This window comes from Aulostomus chinensis, chromosome 6 (assembly GCF_037954235.1).
Source record: "Aulostomus chinensis isolate RoL2024-O1b breed Wild chromosome 6, RoL_Achi_v1.0, whole genome shotgun sequence".
NCBI lineage: Eukaryota > Metazoa > Chordata > Actinopteri > Syngnathiformes > Aulostomidae > Aulostomus > Aulostomus chinensis.
The window spans coordinates 1,549,796-1,573,140 of NC_141325.1; the positions used below are offsets into that span (position 1 = coordinate 1,549,796).

The 23,345-nt window shown below is 47.9% G+C and overlaps 2 protein-coding genes across 3 annotated transcripts; both read right to left on the reverse strand.

Moving 5' to 3' along the window:
• Positions 1-706: 706 nt before the first annotated feature.
• On the reverse strand, positions 707-17,016 carry fam163b (family with sequence similarity 163 member B). Of its 2 annotated transcripts, XM_086205733.1 has the most exons (4): positions 16,738-17,016; positions 14,504-14,641; positions 4,348-4,463; positions 707-4,039 (listed from the first exon to the last, which is right to left on the reverse strand). In XM_086205733.1, the coding sequence occupies exons 3-4, from the start codon at positions 4,438-4,440 to the stop codon at positions 3,596-3,598; spliced, it is 537 nt and encodes a 178-aa protein (XP_086061859.1). In that variant the 5' UTR covers positions 4,441-4,463; positions 14,504-14,641; positions 16,738-17,016; the 3' UTR covers positions 707-3,595. The 2 variants fall into 2 exon arrangements, with proteins under 2 accessions (XP_086061859.1, XP_086061858.1); XM_086205732.1 differs by lacking the exons at positions 14,504-14,641; positions 16,738-17,016 and adding an exon at positions 8,196-9,078.
• A 2,392-nt stretch (positions 17,017-19,408) lies between these two features.
• Positions 19,409-22,006, reverse strand: LOC147259646 (natterin-3-like). The gene is made up of 3 exons (XM_086205731.1): positions 21,850-22,006; positions 21,328-21,457; positions 19,409-20,546 (listed from the first exon to the last, which is right to left on the reverse strand). Exons 1-3 carry the CDS (start codon positions 21,877-21,879, stop codon positions 19,477-19,479), a joined length of 1,230 nt encoding a protein of 409 aa, XP_086061857.1. The 5' UTR covers positions 21,880-22,006; the 3' UTR covers positions 19,409-19,476.
• Positions 22,007-23,345: the final 1,339 nt, after the last annotated feature.

The following is a 23,345-nucleotide window of genomic DNA, read 5'->3' on the forward strand; positions in this document are numbered from 1 at the left end:
GAGAGAAGAGGTGGAGCGGGAGAAGAGGTGGAGCGAGAGAGAAGAGGTGGAGCGGAGAGAGAAGAGGTGGAGCGAGAGAAGAGGTGGAGCGGAGAGAGAAGAGGTGGAGCGAGAGAGAAGAGGTGGAGCGAGAGAGAAGAGGTGGAGCAAGAGAAGAGGTGGAGCGAGAGAGAAGAGGTGGAGCGAGAGAGAAGAGGTGGAGCGAGAGAGAAGAGGTGGAGCGAGAGAAGAGGTGGAGCGGAGAGAGAAGAGGTGGAGCGAGAGAGAAGAGGTGGAGCGAGAGAAGAGGTGGAGCGAGAGAGAAGAGGTGGAGCGGAGAGAGAAGAGGTGGAGCGAGAGAGAAGAGGTGGAGCGAGAGAGAAGAGGTGGAGCGGAGAGAGAAGAGGTGGAGCGAGAGAGAAGAGGTGGAGCGGAGGCGGCGACTTGAATCGTTGAGTTGGACGTGAAGAAAACATGACAGTCGACATTTCAGTTGAAGGGGTTCTGAAAACCTGTGTTTTATATGAGTGACTGGAAATGAACATGGTGGACGGCTCCTGCTCGTCTCGGTTATTTCATGGCAACTGACTTGCTAGAACGCGAAAGTTAAGACAGAAGTCAGACTTGACTTCCAGTGGGGACTTGAATTCCTTGCCGCTGTAACTTGGGACTTGAGCTCTGCTCCACCTGGGAAGGAACAGTGCACCTGTCCTCTTCTACCTGCAGGCACCACTCTCACACACCACCAAACACTTTTGTATCATTTTTATTAACACAGTCCATGAAGACACTTGACACACACAGGGAGCAGCTGCAGCAGATGTCGGGTTGACGCCCCCTGCTGGTCGGCGTGAGCAGGTCAAACCCCGGATCGACCGCAGAAGGACACAAACATCTAGACTCAACTACTGAGGCAGAAACAAACGGTCGTTTCCTGAAAGTTGGGCTACACTCATTCTTCCTCAGGAGATTAAAGCTCCAAAACAGCCTGAAGGACCTCCAGCCGAGGCTCTGGGTCAGCACCACACTTCTCTGGCAGCCATTTTGCACCCTGAGTTCAATCTGATGTCAGTCGAGTGTCTGAAAACATCAGACAGTAAACTATCTTCAAATGGCAGAAAACTCTCCTCAGATGGAAGTTCTTCTGTCTTCATCAAAGGTACCGTGTGAGAACTGGTCACCCGTTGACCTCCGTCACAGTCAGGAAGTGAGAGTGGGATGACAGCAGCAGGGATGGCATTCTTTCAGTCCTACAGTTGTCCTTCTATGTGTTGCAGCTCTATGCTCAGTCTTTCTCCACCAAATCCCACAATCTGTCCACGCTCAGCATCGCTCCCAGGCCTGCCGTCTGGTCCAGGCAGCTGGGATTCAGAAAACACGAGCTGTACATGCGGTCGTACATGCAGACGCACGTCCATCCCAACAGGAGTTTTGGAGCTTTGCAGCTGATGCTCCCTGAGCTTCAACACACTTTCATGAAAAACACCAAAGGTGAAATTACGCAGGACGGAGAAAAACGATGTCATCATTGTCCTCCAATTATTCCCACTACGTCTAAAACATACACTCACTTAAAGGTGCCACTTGTAAAACAGAACGGACCAGCGTTTGAAGGAAACCTGCCGCTGGCGTGACGTTTGAGAGACACTCAGAAAAGTCAGGTCGTTTCCTTCAGTGCTGGACGTCAGGTGATGGAGCGGAACTCTGGCGTCTCCACAGGAAGACCTCGTTATTCTCATTGAAATCGCAGTCGCTGGATCTTTGAATGCTTCAGAAAAGCCCTTAAGATGCAATTTGGTCTCTGCATCGCGGCACTCAAGCTCCGAGACTCCGCCTCTGAATTATGATCAACTGATATAAGACGGCCCACCGGGCCAGACCAGCTGAGGCTAGTGAGCACAAATACGGTGGAAGAAAGAAAGAGGATTGTTGCTTTTACACCAAACCAGGCATCAACCCTTCGACTCCAGCCTGAACGCCGGCCGCCGCTCCTCGCAGGCGAACGATCAAATCAGAAAATCAAGAATAAAACAGGAACTGAAAACTTGGAATCCGGCGAAGCTGAAATGGCCGTGCGCAGAACGGTGGACTCGTCTCCAAGCCAACAAGGTAAACCAAGATTAGTGGCTCTTTGTGAACTGGCTGCTCATTTTAATACGCACATGTGTTTTCCATTTCAGTTATGACGACAGTTGAACTCCACACCTTCAAACCATGAAATGCTGCGTTTTTGTGCCCACCAACTCAACCTGCTGGCAGAACAGGACGATGACCAGGAACCTGCTGATTATGTTTCACGATTCATGCACAACCTGACAAGAAAATCATGAAAATGAACAGCAGTCAGTTGTTGATCACAAGAACTGCTCAGGGGCTGCTGACATTAATTGACTCCATTCAAATCCTGCACTTTAAGGTCAAAACTCAAATGTGCTCTTAAATTAAAAGCTCATCTGATGTCCAGGAACCAACACGGTGGGCCGACTGGATCCCTGCAGGACCGAGTAAACTGGGACACGAGACACGAGGGGTCAGAGGTCAGGGGCCAGACAGACACGGAACACTAACAGTCTGTGCGTACATCTACTTCTGTGGTAGTAAGTATACATATTTCATTACTGGAACAGAGTACAAATAATGCATTTCTTTTAAAACTGCAATACAAAGAAAGTAAGTATTAATTGTTGTATTTGTGTTTCCTGCCCGGAGACGGCAGGCCAACATCATCACATCGCTATCGAGAGGCTGAAACCGCTGAACCATTGCTAACGTGAAGCAGCTGCCATGAGGTTCTTTGCATCAAAATGGAAGAAAATCTGTCGCTCTGTGTGTGTGTGTGTGTGTGTGTGTGTGTGTGTGTGTGTGTGTGTGTGTGCGCGCGCGCAGCAGTGAGGCTCACTGTGGCGTTTTAATCTTTTCTGGAATCAAATGGAGCTCCGTGGCTCAGAGGAAGAAGCTGCTTCAGGATTTAACACCCGCATGAGTGAAGACTGATTCGATGGTTTGGGTTTTCGTGGGTTCTGGTCGTGACCCTGTAGAGGTGAGGAACAAATCAAGGTCCTTCAGGTCCTGCAGGTCCTTCGGTGGGCTCCTCAGCAGTGTCGGGTCAACTGGTCTCCTGCAGGCGTGAACCAGCCGCCGGCCTCCTGGCGTTCCCTCTGCACTGACCTGGGACCAGCGAGGCCTGCGGTGATCTGGACTGATGTCCTGTGTGATGCATTCAAGTGGCTGAAACAAAATCTATGTTGGATTTACTGACACGCCTCTGAAGTTTAGTCTGTTCACACTCTAACTTCATGGCGGAGAGACAGTGGAACATGCATGTGTCACGCAGTTGTCGCACACACAGACCACCTGTCCTGCCTCACCAAAGGACATACTGGACTTCATATGTGTTGTCATGGTAACGTCACTGTGAGGCTGTGACATCTGTAAAAAGAGAAATACACTTGCGCAAAATTTAGTGCCAGACCAGCACAACTTGCTAACTTTAGAATGGTTAGCATGGTTTAGCCTTCAGCCCCAATTAGCTACCAATCTGGCTAATTAGCTAACAAGATAATTATCTACACATTAATGTGGTTAAATCACAGCGCCATGTCCACCCTGCCACCCTCTAGACATCAGTGCTGACGCTGTGGGTGACCACCTCCCTCATGGTGACCGAGCGGATCAGGTTGAGCTTCTGGTAGAAGCTGGCGAGGTCCACGGGCAGCTCCAGGTCCTGCTGCTGCACGGTCCTGTAGCTGATCCTGCGGCCGCCATTGCACAGCCGCTCCGGGTGCTGCAGGTAGAAGGGCAGCGAGCAGCGGGCGCAGGATGGGCAGAAAGCATGCGAGCGTTGGCATCTGCGTGGCGGGGGTGTCGGCGAGTAGCTGGCAGGCCCGTTGGCCTCGGTGAGAAAGGTGGGCGGGTAGGTCTCGGGGTCATCGCTGAATTGCTCCGGTGTCGGGGGAGTCGGAGGAGCAGATAGAGCCAGGGGGCGGGACGGAGACATGGAGGAGAGTTCTGGCTCCTCCTCTTCCCCCTTCTCAGACTCCTCCCTCTTACAGCAGTAATACTGGAGGAACCAAAGACAGAGCAACCCACGAGGTTGAGATACATTGACTTGGTTGACAATAATGTGAAAGCTGCGAGTTGCAATTTATTTACAAATGATTTTTCCCTCTTGGTGATCTCTCTCCACTTCACCACATCCTGGCAATATGTGACATGAACATTCTTGAAATATGTGATTTAGAGGTAAAGTACAGGAGAACAAATGTGCCAGAAAGCCTCAAAAAGCTAACCTGCGTGTATCTAAACAGCTATGAAGTGAGAGTGCTGCCATGTTGATGGCAGAGCAGTGAGACAGCGACGCCAACCTACCTGCAACCGGCATAAACACAGTACAGCAACAATGGTCAGCAGGATGACCGTGGCCAGAATTCCCCCTGCGATCACCACAGTCCCGGCTGACATTCGAAATCCTCTCCATCAACAGCCTGGAGGAGGAAAAGATGTAAGAAATGAGGGAGGAAGAGAAGGACTTTAGTGAAGTAGCATAGATCATTTTTTATGACACATTTTAGGACAATAATTTCAGACTGAGATCAAATAAATGTAGGACACGCTTCAGGTTGCCGTTTAAAGGAATACGCCTACTTTAGTGTTGATTCATGCCATCGTCGTCAGAGACAGAGACAGACAAGAAGACAGAGCCCCTCCTCCAGGGAGCTGAGACCCAGGCTAGTTAGCTTAGCCCAATGGCTGGTGGTGGGTGGGAAGTGTTAGCATCAGCTAGCTCAGGTCCAGGCTAGATAGCTTAGCCCAATGGCTGGTGGTGGGTGGGAAGTGTTAGCATCAGCAAGCTCAGGTCCAGGATGCTGGTGTGTCCAGCAGGAATCCTCCTCCTCCTCCTCATCAGTAGCAGCAGTCGCTCTTCTAGTCCTCAACAAACCTTTGGTTCTGTTGACCCAAGTTCCAGTGGAGCTTTGGAGGTGCTGCGTCAAATCACTGCTCCCAGTCAGGAAAGTAGTTCTGGCTACGTGTCTGATTCTACCACTACAACGTCTCCTCATGTGAAACTGGTATTCATCACCAAGGTTACACACAACCCTCCTGATATTAATGCAGGCAGAGACGGAGCTACGCTAACACTTCCCACCCACTACCATTCATTGTGCTAAGCTAATAAAGGGTCTTTATCTTCTTCTCTGCTTCTGGGGACGAAGGACAATAAGAAACTTTCACTGAATGTTGCTGCGCTACTTTGAAGTACGAGATGACGTGAGGTTCTCCATTGCGTTGGCATGCAGCAAGTGGTCTCCTTATAATCTCCACATTACAGAAGGAACTATGCCACTTAATGCATTTTATTATTCACTCCTCCTTCATGTTTTATGGCCCCAAATTAGAGACTGAGTGTGCATTAGCAAATGGAAAGTACCAAGTACAATTATAATCAGAGGGGACACAAACACTCTTCAATATTCAACGACTAATGTAACAAGTTCTCCTTGTAGGATTCTCAAGAGTCTGAAGAGTGAAGCCATTCAACCCTGATGTCGCATTAATCTTTCAAATGAAACCATGAACCAGAGCAGAGTCGTGAGAAAAAGCGTCCCCGTTGGTAGAGTCACTCATCCTCCCAAAAATAACAACCCCACAGATGAGAACGCCACCACCCTGGACCAACCAACAGTACACAGCATTCAAGTGGCACACACCCTCTGGTGGCCAGAGTAATTATGACCAGCGCAGAGGAGGATCAGTAACATCAGAACACAAAACTATTTCCTCTTTGAAAGACAATCATAGACCAACACTGAAGGCTTTCCTCCATGGCAGCCATGTTTCCTAGCATGCTAGCTGTGGCCGGTGCCGCCGTCGAAAAAGACCCGCCTCCTGCTCCACCATCCACCGGTCTGGTGTTTACTGGTGGATCTGACGTAGAACTGAACCTCCACCATCCACCGGTCTGGTGTTTACTGGTGGATCTGATGTAGAACTGAACCTCCAACATCCACCAGTCTGGTGTCTACTGGTGGATCTGATGTAGAACTGAACCTCCACCATCCACCAGTCTGGTGTCTACTGGTGGATCTGATGTAGAACTGAACCTCCACCATCCACCAGTCTGGTGTTTACTGGTGGATCTGATGTAGAACTGAACCTCCAACATCCACCAGTCTGGTGTCTACTGGTGGATCTGATGTAGAACTGAACCTCCACCATCCACCAGTCTGGTGTCTACTGGTGGATCTGATGTAGAACTGAACCTCCACCATCCACCGGTCTGGTGTTTACTGGTGGATCTGATGTAGAACTGAACCTCCACCATCCACCGGTCTGGTGTTTACTGGTGGATCTGATGTAGAACTGAACCTCCACCATCCACCGGTCTGGTGTTACTGGTGGATCTGATATAGAACTGAACCTCCACCATCCACCGGTCTGGTGTTACTGGTGGATCTGATGTAGAACTGAACCTCCACCATCCACCGGTCTGGTGTTTACTGGTGGATCTGATGTAGAACTGAACCTCCTACATCCACCGGTCTGGTGTTTACTGGTGGATCTGATGTAGAACTGAACCTCCACCATCCACCGGTCTGGTGTTTACTGGTGGATCTGATGTAGAACTGAACCTCCACCATCCACCGGTCTGGTGTTTCCTGGTGGATCTGATGTAGAGCCCACCAGCCACTCCGGGGTCCCTGGGAGGGTGTACAGCCATTTTTCTGTTTTCACAGTTCTCAGTGTTTCATTTCTCCCTCCTAACAGCTGTGGTGTTCCAAGATGAAGGCCCAGTCCCCGCCCAGCAGCATTAGTCCATTCTTTGTGACATGAAGCATCACTCTGCTGCTCTCCTCATCAACACCCAGAGGTTCCACTCATCAACAACTGATGCATTTAGTTCCCATAGCAACCCTGCTGGGGCCCACAGCATCCTGCGGCTACGAAGAGGGGTCAGCATCTCCTGCTGGAGAGTCCTTCATCTTTGTCCTCATCTAGTCTCTTCAATAGGAGAGTAAACTCAGCTCACACAGCAGTGAAACCTCCACCTGCAACTCTACAGCAGAACCTGAACATTCTCACGTATGTCCCGGGTCACCGGATCCGCCTTCGCCTGTCATCCTGACAGCTTCATCCTGACTTGTGGCTCGCTGCCTTTGGCATCGAGCTGGCGACCAGCCGTGGTCCCTGAGTGATGTAGCCTCTGCAGGTCTCTCCTATGCCTGCAGGGGGCGATGCAGCAGAAGAAGGGAGTTCTTCTCTCATGTTTCTTGCACGTAAATCGCTCCAAGGAGCAGGAAACTGGTTTTCCTCTTAAATGTGACACCAGTTGAAATGCTGTAACAACCGACAGCTGCGATTCAGCACATCAGTGCGGCTCTGAGTCACATTCGGGAGGACGCCGCTTCACGGGCTACTGAAGTCATCGGACTCCTCACCTCATACTCCTTCCTCTGCACGCATCACCTCACGATGCCTCCTTAGCCGATGTGACAACATCATTGATTTAATTAATCAGCCCTCATCTGGCCTTACAGACTTTCACTGTGGCCAGCGGAGAAGACAGGAAGTCAGGGGAGCCATTTCCTGAGTAGAGGAGAGACTAGTTGTCTCCTCAGCGCCAGGACCGTTGCCATGATTTCATAACTGAGGCAAAAGTGTGACATCATTTTATTGTGAGTTGAGAACATAATTAGAAAACAACTAATGGAATTCATGGAAATTTCAGATGCCCCAGGTTTCTTCCAACACTTGAATGCAGCGGGGTCAATTGAAACATCTCAACAGGACCAGGATCGAGACCGGGACTGGAACCAGGACCAGGTCTCTTGCTGTCAGCTGATCCAGGAATCACTCAGAACCACGCGGAGCTTCTCGCAGATCTGGAATCTTCAGCAAAGCGGCGTGAGGTAGAAACTGTCACCTTCGGCCAGGATGCGTCACACACCCTCACGTGTTCCACCGCTACACGTCGGTAAGTTGCCCAAACGACGCACAGGTCTTTGCACACATTTGAAGTTGAGACGCACTTTTGCGCGTCTGCGCGGTCGCGGCGCTTCCAGCCAAAATGCGTCTTCATTGAGTTGTGAACTTAATGAAGATCGTTGAACCTGATTGAGCCAATAAATGCTGCTGTTCAGAGGACACACACGCACGCACACACACACACACACACGCACACACACACACGCACACGCACAAACACACACGATAGTCACCCCAGCAGTATCTGGATGGTCCCATGGGGTCTCTCGCGGCAGCTCGGGCTCCGGGGGACGGGGAGGGGGGTCCAGTCTTCGCGCGTCTGTAGAGTTGAAATCCGCACGAGCTTCCAGGGGTCCGCGTCCGCGCGCCAACACCGGAGGAAGGAGCCAGGGGTATCCTCACGTTTCTCCCGGAGTCTCGCAGCCTCCGCAGCCGCGGCGCGTCACTGCAGCTTTTTTTTCCTCTGACAACTTTCCAGTGGTTAGATCCCGCCCCGGAGCCCGCCGGGCGCGAGCAGCCCCGGTGCCCCTGTAGCACCCGTGGTCACTTCGACTCCAGAGTTCGCCTGTCTCTGTAGCTCAGAACTAACGAACCAGAACCGGGACCAGACGCACCGAGGAGGTCCGGAAGGCGGTTAAGACTCAGAGGACGGAACTCCTGCGCGCGGGTCCGGTCTCAACCTGTCCGCGCCGCCGCGTGTCGTGTCGCTGCTGCCCCGCCGGCACGCGGCCGTGCGTCACACCAGCGCGTGCGAGAGGTACCTGAAGGATGCGTCCAGGTCGCCGCTTTAGGATGATTTCCCTCTCTCTCTCTCTCTCTCTCTCTCTCTCTCTCTCTCTCTCTCTCTCTCTCTCACACACACACACACACACACACACACACACACACACACACACACACACACCCTTGTACTTATGTCGTTGTGAGGACTTTCATTGATATTATACATTCCCTTGCCCTTCACCCGAAACCTGACCATGTCAGCTGACTACCTGACCCTGACCCTAAACCTGACCAGAACCTGATTCTAACCTCGACCTTGAAACCAGGTCCTGACCATCAAACGGCCATTGGAAGATGTGAGGACCAGCTAAAATGTCCTCACACTGTGGTCAAATTCATACAACACACACACACACACACACACACACACACACACACACACACACACACACACACACACTCTACAATACCATATAATAACATCTAATCCAATCAGCGGCTTTTGTCGAAACCTTTCTGGTTAATCTCTCCCACTGCTCTCTCTTTGCGCTCTGGCTTCACTCTGAGGAGCATCAAGAAAAGATGAGTTTCAGGGAGGCACAGAAAGAAAATATTTTATTGTGTGAATAATTCAGAGGTTGAAGGAGGCTGAGATTCCAGTGTACTGTGCAGACAAGAGGCTGTAATATTAATGAGTGGAGATGTTCCAGGTTATTCTCCTCTTCTTGTGGCTCCTGCTGTGGTTCAACTCTTCCAGTCGCTGGTCCCAGAGGAAGCTGCTGCCGAGCAGCGAAAACACCACTTCTGGCTCAAAACTGAACTGCAGAACTTCACGGTGGCTTGTAGATGAACGTTAACGGAATGCGTCAGTGTTCATCATCCGTCATCCTCGGAGTTGGACCAGAAGACAGGGACGCTACAATGCTAGCTAGCTCAGCACACTGAATGGCAGTGGGTAAATCCTGTGAATTTACCACAAACAATCAGAAGTACGGCTACGTGCTCTCCCTCCTCTCGCTGCCCATTCTGTGACATCACTCAGCCAACCCAGGCCTCAGCGTAAGTTGTCCACTCAGCATTGATCCTGCCGCCAGGCCGTGGATCAGTTTACAGCGAGACCTGCCTGGCAAGGTCAGAGAGCGGGTCGGCATCAAGAGTCCCAGACGGGTGGAGGTGAGCACCTGCTCAAGCCGGCATCGGCCCACCTGTGGATCTTGAACTCATCTCACAATGTAGAAAAGACAGAATAATGTTCTCCTGCAGGATGAGGAAGGAAGGGGGCGTGTTCCAGGACACACCTGAGACGCAGGTGTGTGCCTGTGGAATAGTTCTGATAGTTGGATAGATGGAGTGGCTGTAATCTACATCTCAATATTATTAATGAAAGTTAGTGAGGTTCCTGTTTTCCTTCACATTTTTCTGTCCTGGAATGTGAGAAGTGAGTAAAAGCTGGGGTTGAGGAACGCAGAGCCAAAAGAAAATGCAACACACGTCGCTGGGTGCAGGTGAACACCAGGGTAGTTCCTCTGAGGAACGTTCAGCAGCCTGCCTCCCCACTGACACGGAAGGATCCAGTTGGTTCCTCTGTCTCGTTCTGCACCTGCTCCGGCTGGCATCACCCCTCCTCTCGGGCGAGCGAGGATCCGTGTCCTCCACCATTTGTTCCACTCCGCTTCATAAACTTGAGCGGAGCTGCAGAATCTCTAATGTGACAACACTACGATACCTGCCACCCCTCCGTCTCGTTACACTTTGTTTGCCTCTCACACACTGACAGTGAGAACATCGTCTACATCACGGCTGCCAGCGAGCTGCGAGCGTGTTTCCCCTGCGGCGCGTCACACAAACCTGTTCGAAACAAGCAGCACGGATGGGAAATGAGGGGATCGAGACTTGCTGCTCGCCCAGAGTCAGGCTCTTGTAGGGGAGGAAGACTTCAGCAGCCAAGAATGCTGAGCTGAAGGCGATTCGACCTTCCACCTGCAGGACCCTTGTAGGAGAGTTCAAAGGTCAGCTCAGTTCCATGTCGGTGCTTGAAGAGAAGCGCATTCACATGGTTTGACATGGACTAACCACACATGCGGAGGAACAGGTTCTTTATCCCCAGATATCATGAACAGCTCATCACACAGCAGCTCATTCATGGAGCACATTTAGCACCGAGCGTTATCACTGAAAAAAGCAACTTGGAGCTGACAAACCTGAGAGATCCTGGTGACACTGGACGCCGCCACGTCACAGTGGCAGGAAACACCTGCTTCAGCCCCCACAGACGGAAGTGACGACAGAGCTTTTTTGTCATGTGTGACAGTAGAAAGTGGCGTGTTTTTCCCACAGAGGAAAGCAGGCTGGTCAGCCACTCTGATCCCGTCCACGACACCTGCAGGTGGAACTGAGCTGGCAGCCCTATCATGAGGTCCAGACTCCCCAGCAGCAGCTCCTGCAGCGGTGGAACATCCCAGCAGACGTCCTGCGTTGACCCGGCTGGTGAGCTGCAGGTTTTGTCTGTTATTCAGGATTCCAGGTTGAGAGAAGGAGGGAGCTTCTGGCACCCAGTGACTTAAGTATCATTTCACCAGCCTGCATGTGGCCTGCGGTGGCGTGAAGGCCCGCGGCGGCGTGAAGGCCCGCGGCGGCGTGAAGGCCTGCGGCGCTGTGCTGAACCACCAGGTTTAACTGCACCTCCAGAGCGTGAGGGGAATGTGATGTTGAAGTAATCCAGCAGATCAACCCTCCCCAGCTTCCCCACCAGACCCCAGTGTTGATCAGACGCACGGCGTCATCCTCACGCTTCAGGCCTGTGACACGTCTGAGTCTGCAGATCCAGATCTCCTCCGACAGCCCAGAACACCAGGAGGAAGCCCACTTCCACTGGAATCACTGGATTCCTGTCCACTGATTGAAAGTGTGAAATGTGTTCTCTCGTATTAAATGTAAAGTTTCATCAACTCATGGTTTCCTCTATTTGATTAAAACTTGTTCAGTTTTTCTTAAACATCTGATTCCTTTTAATGTTAATCTTCAAGTTTTATTGATGACATTAAAACAAAACGGACAACAAATGTGATCTCATTGTTACTGATACGATAGAAAAGTGATTTAAACAAACAAATTAACTTTGAACAGCTGATATATTGACATGCCAGACAGGGACGCCATCAAGGATAATGAGTCGGACAGGCGTGGAGCCTCGTCTGATCAAATCTGACCAGCCTACGTTTGAGATGCGAATAATAGAAACATGAAGGATTTTAGTAAGTTCGTACGTTTTTTTTCGTGAGTAATGAAGGATTTCAACATTCATCATTATTTCATTTCACTTTATGAACTCAATAATTGTGAGCAGCAATACTCATAAATTAGTGGTGCAGAAACACATACAGACTTTGTCTGTCAGTCAGTACGTTTTCCCGTCCTGCAGTGCAGAGATGAGAACAACGCGATAAATAATGAAAGACAAAGATTTCTATTTGATGGTTCGGCCGTCTCTCCAGCGCTCTGACCCCACTTTTAGAAAAAGGCTTTTTCAAACAATATTGGAGCTCATCTCCACTGGAGCGCGTGGAGAGCATCTCTGTACCCACAGGCTTTTATTGGATACGGAGCCTAACAGCAGCTGACGGTCCTCGTCTCCTGACGCCATCTCAGCCTTTTCTGTCCCAGTAACGCCACAAGAAGCAGTTCAAACATGGAGATCCCAGAGGTGCAGGGAGGGGACCTCTTGTTTTACTCAGGAGCTGAATGCGTTGTGGTTCCAGTTGCATCTTGTCGTCAGGGTTCAGCAGCAGGACGCAGACGTTTACCACCATGACTCTGCTCTTCACTGTATTCGGACGGGAAGTTGTGGCTTGTGTTTACATCTCTGGTGTTATTTGCCAGGGCAGGGAAGATGCGCAACCTGATCGATGCAATACATCATAGAGTGAGCGATACAGCTGATGCCTGTTGACGTCAGCGTCATGAGGGCAGCCATCATGGTAACCACGAAGGCCTGTCTGGTTCTTCCTGGAAACATGCTGGCTGATGGGGTCCTGGAGCAGCAGGGTGGACCAACATGTGCAAACAAAGATTCAGCGAGGTTTGGAAAAGGGGGGAGTGTCTTCCTGTGACACTCGAGGACGCGGCGCTTCTTCAGCTGACTCTCTTCGTCCAACCAAACACACTGAACAAGTACCAGGCGTCCTTGGGAGCGGCTGGACGGCCTTGTTTTACGGGTCACAAGCACGAAGAGCCACAAAGCACCAAATGTTGAATTGCTTCTCCTCCTCAACCCTCAGCTCAGAAACTGTCCACGTTCCTTCAAGAGTGAGAACATTCTCAACTCTGCATGGAGAGCATGTGGAAAACATCTGCCTCAGGTCACCTGGTGAGTCAGCGCGACTTCAATCTGGCCAAAGTTTAGTCGTATTTTTCCTCCAATGACGGCGCTAACTGTCATCCTAAATATATTCCAATCGTGTCATGAATATTCATGCATTCTTATTAGCATATTTTTCAGGACATTAGCATCGCCAGCGACATAAACATCAGTATGAGGGGAACAGATGAATCAGAGGGCACTTGGAGGAGAAGTGGGCAGATCGAGCCCCGAGGGGACGGCAGGTCAGCATTCATTAAATTCCTCAACTGCACGGGTCACAGAAGATCCAGGAGGTGCTGACAGCGGAAGGTGGCGGCGAAGGAGACCTCATACATGCTCACCAGTGGAGCTGAGACAGGAGAGGACAAAGACTTCAGAAACAGAAGTTGCTTGGATTGTTGTTCATGTCGTCAGCAACGTGTGAAATAACCATGCAGTTTGATGTTGAAGGTCCCATGAAAGGAAACAAATGTTCCCAGTTTCAATCCTGCGGTCTTTTATCTCTTAATAAATGCCAAATATGCGTCAGAGAATCAAGATCGAAGTACTTATACTCCTCAGTCCCTGCTGTTTCTTGTCCTGTAAAACAATTCAAACATTTGATGACTCATCCTGCTCGAGAGGGTGTGGACCAACGGTGAGTCAAATGAAAATGAAAATGCTCTCTTAGAATCTTATACTTGGCCGCCATCCATCCCATGATGCACTGCTGCCCCAAAAGATCCTGTCATCGACCTACATTCAATATGTTTGCATGTAAACACACCAGAGGCTCACCGGAGACACGGAAGGATGTGAGTGGATGTCTGGTGACCCGTCCAGGCTGACCCACGGTTGGCTGGGTAGCAACGCCACGGCTCTTGTCCACCACTCCAGACACGATGAGATCGACTGCAGCCGATGGAATGCGTTACGGTTGATCTTGTCACACACGACGTGTTCGTTCCTCTCAGGAGGACAGCCTGACGGAACCAATGGTCCTGAGAGGTGAAGGTCAAGCTACTGGTGAGCCTGCAGGTGCCCTCACATAGCAGGAGATGCTGTGATGCTGCCGTGACATCCAGCTACCATCCATCCATCCATCTTCTATACCTTTTATCCACTAGGGGTCGTGGGGGGGGGGGGGGGGCTGGAGCCTGTACCAGGTGACACTGGGCAGGGTTCACCCTTGACAGGTCGCCAGTCAGGACAGGGCAGGACATTCCAGTTAGATGAGGCTTGGAAATGTAAATGCACTCACAGATGAGGCCCTGCTTATTTCATGGTGAACATGGCAGCTTGGCTCCTGTGATATGGCGATGAGCCGGTCTCGTCCTGCTGCTCAGTAGGGCGAACAGCCACTCATACACACCTGGAGCGCATTCCAAGCCGCACCGCGCCAAATGAAATAAAGAGGATGACTCTTGGCATCTGTGTGCTAAAAATAAAACATATAGATATGCTTGATCAGAACCTCACCCTGACTTTCTTGGTCTGATTCCTGCCAGGGTCATTTGCGGTCTCCATTTTCTCTCCTTGACCAGCTGGTACCAGGACCCGCCGCAGCCCGCTACAGCAGAGGTTCCTCTCAGTGGCTTCCAGGCACCCAGGGGTCCTCTGCAATATCAGGAATACTTTTTTTTCACACTATAGTTGGAAACTTACATGATGTGTAGATGTGAATAAAATGCTCCAGACAACCCTCCGCTGCCACACAATAAATCATTTATTCACACTTTCCATACACCACATTTTCTACCTCCCTCAAGTGCTCAAGCCTTTCTGCGACATTGAGAAGAATTTATTCAACTTAATTGCTTTCACTCAAGTTTTTGTGTGTGCATATTTATGTGCATAGGAGAACTGGACAGTGAAGAACTACACTAAACAGATGCATTGTGGGCTGGACCCACTTTTGCCTTCAGAAGTGCCTAAAATCTTCCTGACACACGTTCAACAAGGTTCCCCAGAGATTTTAGATCATATTGACATGCAAGCATCACGCAGTTGCTGCAGATTTGTCGACTGCCCTTTAGTGAGGTGAATCTCCCGTTCCGGCAACTTCCACAACGACTGAGATCTGGTGACTGTCGAGTCCAGTGACCTCATGCTGATGCTGGTTTGAACTTCAGCAGGTCGTCTTGACCACATCTGCGAGCCTAAATGCATTGAGTTGCTGCCCTGTGATTGGCTGATTAACTATTTGTGTTAACAGGCAATTGAACAGGTGGAGCTAATACAGTGAAAACCTGGCCCAAGTGCATTCTCAGCGTAAATGTTGACGAAATACAACTCAAGTTGAGCTTTCCACCATTGTTGGGACAGTCGCAGGCCTTCACTCAACCCGTCTGGCTCCTCCGTGCCACTGTTTCCTGGCAGCGTTACGTTGCTTACTTTATTTGTTCCAAAGCAGCTGCTGAAAACAGATTACTGGCACCGCAGTTTGTATTTGCTCAACAGTTCAATACAAACACAAGTAAATGTACATTGCAGCGTCGAAAGCTGTTTACATGTTAGCCTAGCACATGATACATGATAAAACACTGCATTACAACTAAGAAACAGAAGCAATCAATGCGGCGTATATGACACACACACACACACACACACACACACACACACACACACACACACACACACACACACAAAACCTGCAGCAGCTGGAAAAGCTCTCGCTGAAGGTTTTCCTGAGGAAGATCATGGAAGTTAGCAGCCCTGAGTTTAGTCTCTCAGGCCCCTCAACAATCTCCACTGATTACACACCACTAGACTATGTTGAGGTTGCAAGGTTATATAACAATGTCAAGCTTTTAAATGTTACTGAAACCAAGTTTACCATAATATTAGATGATAATAATAACAGAAAATATTGCAACAAGTTAAACCATATTAACCAACCTCTGTCTAAGAATACTATCATTACAGTTTTAGAATCCTAAATAATGAAAACAACAAATATACAAAACTGTGTTTGTATACTGTCAGTGAAGGTATCTGACCTCAGAGGAGTCGCTACAGGCATAAATCTACTCGTTATGTCCATATCTCATTAAAACAGGCACGGCCTGGTAGCTCAGCTGCCCTTAATGAGCTGTTTGCAGCAGGCATCTCTCTGACCACCCCAAACCAAACAGCTCACTCAGCCAAATGAAGCCTGCAAGGGCGCAGCAAAGTGCAAGCCTGTCTAAAGCATGTGGCCCTTCCTCTGACCTTGTGCCTGACATCCCACTGGCCCAGTCTACAAAATCTCCCAAGTGCAGATATTTTGACCTTTTGGAAGATATTTCAAAATTTTTTTTAAAAAATTCTTGCCTTGTTTGGGTGCTGTGAGCTTTATTTTTATGGATGCCAGCATCCCATCCTCGCCAGATGAACCCCACAAGAATCCCAATTACATGTCTTGAAAACAGCATTTTCAAACAGCCTCAGTATGAGCCATACGATGAAGACAATATTATGATTTTGAACCAAAAGCAGACAATATCAATTAATGTCCCATTCATGTGAGACTTCTGAACAACTTTGTTCATTTTTATCTTGTTATGGCCACCTCTTCTAATACCCTGGCCAGTGCTTGTGCTCGCCCTTGCTAACAGCTAAAACAATACTTTACAAACTTCATCTTTTCTGTATCTGAAATAGGATATATGAAGTTGCAGATAAAGAAATAATATGAGGCAATTTGGGCAGTCCAGTGGAGCAGAGGTCCTCACCGTGGCCCCCCATCAAGAAGGTTGTGGGTGGAGCCCCGGCTGCAGCACGGGGTCTTTCTGTGTGAGTCTCCATGTTCTCCCTGTTCCTGCTGGGTTCTCTCTGGTACTCCAGCTTCCTCCACAGTCCAAAGACATCAAGAGGGACCAGGTTAATCCAGACTCTAAATTGACCGTAGGCGTGGCTGGGAGAGCCAATGGTTGTCTGTCTCTATGTGCTGGCCCTGCCATGGACTGGTGACCTGTCCAGGGGGAAGGCTGCTGGGATAGGCTCCACCCCCACCACCCTGAACAGGAGAAGAGGGAGAACATGGAGGGAGGGAGGGATGGATGGATGGATGGATGAGGCGATTTGTGTTATTTCTCCCATAACTAACATTGTACAACCAGCGATAAGCACTTGCTAACAGCTACTTGTTAGCTGATAGCTAAGATGACTTAATCTGCAATTAAAACATCATATGCTAACAGCCACAATATTTTTTTGTCCTATAATTCACCTTCAGAAGAAATTACATTCATTAAATGTTGCTGCAGTTCTACAACCTCATTGAAACTACAACACTCAACACCAAAGTCACAACAAGACAGAAATAATTTCAGGTCAAATTCCATCAGGAAACAATGTACAATGCAGGGATATAATATGGGTGACCATCTTCAGTCGTTAGGCAGAATTCGCTGTGTATGACATAAAAAGGAATATGAAGAAGAAGCACCTTCAACATAGCACTGTGTAGTTTAGAGCGCGGTCAGCACTGCCCTCCAAGTGAATGTAGCCAACCAGCCACAAAGCAGACCAGCATCCAGTTTTCTTTGGTGGATAACTGAGTCAGATGATTAATTATCAATGTTTATTTACCAGACAAGAACCCTTTAGTTTCCTCTGAAGCACTTAAAAATGGGCTTCTCCTCTCAGTTGTGTTTGATACCGAGCATCCCAGATTGTTTCCTATCTATGTTGTTCAAGAACTCCAGAAAACAGAAGTCAGAACTGTAGTCACAGCCCTTTCAATGAAATTAATGAATAATTTGTGTAAACTCATGCTCATGGCATCCACGAGTCTGCTGCTGCCCCCTTCTGCATTTTAATACAACTGCAAGTTTGACTAATTTGAGTCCTGATGCACCAATTCAAAAGTTAATGAAATTAATTCAATACCAAATACCAATGCTGCTTTTAATCAATATCAATACCAACACTGCTATTAATCAATAGCAGTATCAACACTGCAATCAATCAATACCAAATACCAATGCTGCTTTTAATCAATATCAATACCAATGCTGCTTTTAATCAATATCAATACCAACACTGCTATTAATCAATATCAGTACCACAGCTGGTAACCAGATTATCGGCATTTGGATCGATTCGCCCGCCACTCGTGATTGTTTGAATTCAGATTAGATCAGAAACCTACCAAATCCTGGTGATGTCAACAATAAACATGGACTCATGTTGAGCTTATAAATGCAGCGTCTATAAATGTCATGGCTTGTTCACGAGTGAGGGTAGGATGGAGCAGGAGATTGACAGGCGGATTGGGGTGGCGTCCGCAGTGATGCGGCTGCTAAACCAGTCTGTTGTGGTTAAGAGGGAGCTGAGCCAAAGGGCAAGTCTCTTGATTTACCAGTCAGACTCTGTTCCAACCCTCACCTGTGGTCATGAGCTCTGGGTAATGAACAAGATCGCAAATACAAGCCATCAAAATGAGTTTCCTCCTCAGGGAGGCTGGGCTCTCCCTTAGAGACAGGGTGAGAAGCTCAGGCCTTCAGGAGGGACTCAGAGTAGAGCTGCTGCTCCTCCAGGTAGAGGAGTCAGTGGAGGTGGTTCAGGCATCTGGAGAGGACACCTCCTGAGGGAGGTTCTCCAGGCATGTCTGGCCTCGGGGCCGACCCAGGACACGCTGGAGGGATCATATCTCTGGGCTGGCCTGGGAACGCCTTGGGATTCTGGTGGAAGTGGCTGGGGAGAGGACAGTCTGGGCTTCTATGCTGAGGCTGCTGCCCCCGCAACCCAGACCAACCGGATAAGAGGAGGACAACGAAGACAAAGACCAAGTCTATAACTGTGTGCATAATTTCAAATTTTTAAAGAAAGCTATCAAATCTTGGTTACTTTAAAAAGAACATGTGCTTATGTATTAGATGTCTTTAAATGCTTGCTTGATTGCTGTCTATGGTACTTATTTTCTGAGTATTAAGATATTTTGTTGCATTCAACTATCCTTTCATCTCTCTGACAAGATGTTTTATTTTCATAAAAGCTCTTCAGCAGAGCAGCTCTAAGATACTTGCATCTGAAGGCTGTCTTCAGCATGTCGACATATACTGAAGCTCTCCCTGTCAAAGAAACCATAAATAGATGAATAATAATGGGCTGCAGACCAGCCTGTGGTGAAGTGTCCTGCACTGCAACGTAAGTAAAACATGACAGTAGGTTCAAGAACTTAAATACCCCAAGAAAATAAGCGTTCAAGTGGAAATGAATCTTTCTGTATTTTAGAACTCATCAGGATGCAAAACTGAGCCTTCATAACCCACTACAAAAACATTCTATCACGTTGATTTGAGCCCATAGTCGTCCAAGATATTCCAGAATCAAACTTTACTATCGCTCAGGACAAAAAAAAGGTCAAAGGAAGTCAAACATGACAACAGCTTTGTTTCATTTTTCCCCTCAACAGATTTTTATTGGAATTTTACAGCAATCCAGTGTACAGTACATGGGATGCTGTATTATTCTGTTTTCAGCGGTTGACACTGCACCTCAGAGTGGACATCTCTAACCTGTGCGCTGCTGTACATCCCGCTGATGGATGTCCAGGTGGATTCGCGGTTGATGTACGTGCGACTGAGGCGCGCCTTATAGGGGAGGTCGTCCTTGTATCTTGTACCCACCAGAAAGACGTCACAGGAGCTGAGAGGTGGTACAGTGATCATCGAAGAGTCAGAGTGGTAGACGGACTCGATGTAGGAGTCGTCGTCGGTGAACACGAGGGTCACCTCATCTCCACTAAGGTCGATACCAGCGGAGCTGATTTGGGGGACTACAGTACTGATGCTGGTTGACAAACCCGATCCGACACTGAAGTCGGTCTTCCAAGTGTGTTCCACTTGGGTTGTTTTGGAGATGGTAACATTACTCGTCACTGGGTCGGCTCCATAGTTGCTGACGCTGGTCCTGTGGAGGATCTCAGGAGGGAGCTTTTCAACTTCAGCGCCTTCAGAGTTGTACACGACATCTAACAGATGCTCACTCCTGACATCTTTGTTTGCTTCCAAAACCTTGTAGTGACTGTACCAATAGGCGTCTTTTCCTAGGGAAAGGATGAAGCCCTTGCGATCAACATCCACTTTCCCCAGGCCGTATCTGTTCTTCCCAACATATTTCTCTTCACCGGTGCAGGTCTGGATTGCATATGTGGTCACTCCACCACAGACGCCATCTGTCCACTGCAAGAACTCAAAGTAATCTTTGTCTACCAGTATGTCAAAGGTGGGGGTAGCATACACAAATTGACCATGGGGGAAGTAGCAGAAAGGACCCTTCTCAGGGCTGTAAAAGCCAGATTCACAGAAGAATTTGCAGACATAGTCAAAGTGACCAGCATAGCCATTGTAGATCGAAACAGCTCCCTCGGGGAGTGAACCGGTCCAGGCCTGCCATTCCAGGTCGGTGCCATTGAATTCAGCAGAGGGTGAATGGTTGAGTTGGCTCTCAATTTCAGGAGTAAGTGGAAGAGCTTCAGCTGATGCGTTGGGATGAACTTTAGGAAATTTTTCCTGCACAAACGGGTCTATCACCACTGTGTAGAAGACAGGGAACAAGCAGGAACCACGATTAGCAATAAACCAGATCAGATCAATGATCAATGGAGCACAACTGCTCAAGTAGAAAATTCTAGTTTTTCTTGTAGTTGGAAAAAGAGCAAAGAAATTAGGAGAAAAATGATGTACAGTGAAAGGACTTTCAATTCATAACTGAAACGTTCTTGTTCTACAGTGGTAACGACTCTCTATGTGTTGAATCATTCCACCAGGACTTCAGCGAAGGTGGACACATCCGTGTAACCACCACTTCTAGATGAGTCAATATGTAAATGATTTGTTGCTATTTCACAATTACTCCCCGAAACAAAGACACAAAATGAATATGTTTGTAGTTTCAGCATGAATTACACCTCCCCAGGATATCCTACCTTCTGCTGTCCATCAAAAATGAACATACTTTCGTCCTGGTAGACATAATCTAAGACTTTGTCATTCCATATTTGGCTGGATAATAATAAGAATAAAAATAATAATAATAATAATAATAATAATAACCTAGATCTGTCTTCATTCTCATGATCACCTGACAAGTAGGGACAAAGTACCTGAGGTACTGAGAGATCATTTATTGCAGCATAAACTCTAAACAACTGCGTTGCTTCTCAAACTGAAACAAACTGAGATACTGTCTTGTTTGAGAAATCTGATCATGTGATTCTTCTTCTTCTGATAGTGAATTAGCAAGTTAGATTTGTGGAGTGACTAATTAGTGATTTAAAGAGAAACATTAGCTTTTAAACAAAAGAACATGTTCACCTGGTTCTCCATCCTGGCGAAAAGGAAAAGGAGGAGGCAGAAGAAATGAAACGAAAGGAGGATAACACTTGAAACGAGCGGCTGAGGACAGAGCCGGCAGGGCCAGCAGGAGCAACACCGACAGCTTCATCTGCAGGACAAATACAGAATACAGTCACTGGTAGTTACCAGCACATAGCCAGACACCAACACAGAGGCTCTGCGGGACTCCTCAAATGGTTGAGAGAACTTCAGATCCTGTGAGTCCTGTAGAAGACAGTAAAATCTGCATCCGTGCAAGTCTCAGTTGCTAATTGCAGCTTCCTTCAGCGAATCAAGTTCTTTTTTCAGGACATTTTACCACTAAGCTGCCACTGAATGGTCTCTTCTTAAACTGCTAGTTTTGAAGTGACAACATTCGTGGAATCACGTCCCCACTCAAACGCTTTCTATCAGTATTTTCACATCAAAACGTCTCTGTTCCCTGTCGTTTGGAACTGAAGATGTACATGATAGGTTCAGAATGCAGTGGGATCGACTCACCATGGTGGTACAAATCAACCAGCCCAGCATGTCAGGCTTATATACCTGACCAGGGATGTCAGAAGCACAAATATGAACTTTTCCCGTCACCTTGACTTTGGCCTGCCTTGTACAAAAAACTTGATGAAAGCAGAACACACTTTTACCAGAATTTCTGGCCTCCCACACCATCCTGTTGGATATTGGACTTTTCTTTGGCACAGTAAAGTCGTAGGTTTTTATTTATGAAGTGAATTGACGTGCATCAGCATCTTGTGTTCAGCAGCAAACCCATCAGGCCTGCACGGATCACGCAACTGCTCGATTAGAATCAGTCCAGTCGACAAATTACACACAAATTCTGACAACGGTGCAAATACTTCATCATGAATGTGACAGTTCTCACCTGGGATTATGGAAATACTTGAATTGAACTCATCCAACAGTGATGACAATTCTTTTAAAAGTTACTAAATTGATTATTTTCTTCCTGATATTAGAGTTTATATGAGAGTGCATTTATTCTCAGTTCCCAAGAATTTTCAGTCTATGATTGATATTCTGACATTTATCTCAATTGCAGGTCCATATTCTGTTAAAACTTTATTCACATCCGGGCACATCGGCTGTGTTCATGCTTGGTGCTCAAGACGTGCAGCAAATTCATCTCAGCTGACCTCTGACCAGTCTGCCATGAAGCAAAAGCTGAAATCATTAAAATGTGGTTTGTCTTTGTATTTACTGTTGAGTAGGAGGGCATTTATCAGTTTGCTGTCTTGTCCTGATCAGAGCCAAGTGACTAGACTTTGTCCTTGATAGACAAATACACAACTCGCCAAGGCTAACAAGTGTGTTTGACATGGTGTGTGGCCTCAAAGCTGTGGGTGTGAAAAAACAACAAAGACCAGATAAGTAAATTATGGCCTCTGTGACAGTCCTGGTTCACCCTTCAGAAATCACCTGAAATGTTGAGACATCACAAATCAAGTTGGTGCCCTCACCCCACTTGTTAGCCTTGGCTAGCAAACTGATATATGCCCTCCTACTTGACAGTACATACAAATTGTTTAATTTTAATTATTTCAGCTTTTGCCTTACAAAAAAACTGGGGGTCACTGCTGAGCCGTTGCACTTCCTAGAAATTTCTGTAGCTACTGTTTGTTTAGTTAGTGCAATAAGCATTCTATCAAACGCTGGGGACAGCGCTTGTACTTGATTTGTGAAACCATACTGGTCGTGTCCCCAACTGGGCTAGGAGGCCGCTGCATCTCATATAGATGTGAAAGGGTAGGTATTTAATGCACTACAAGAGTTATGGCATTGTGGGATGAGAACAACCTGCATTAGCAGAAGACATATAGTTTGAGGAACTGAACACCTGAGGAGTCTCTGATGTAGGCAGAACAATGCTTTCAGGTTTTAAACTTGTTATGAAGAACTTTCACTGAATGCGCCTTATTTAGTCAATATTGAGATTGTGTATTGACTCAGCTGTGGTTCATGTGTAATTTGTCGAC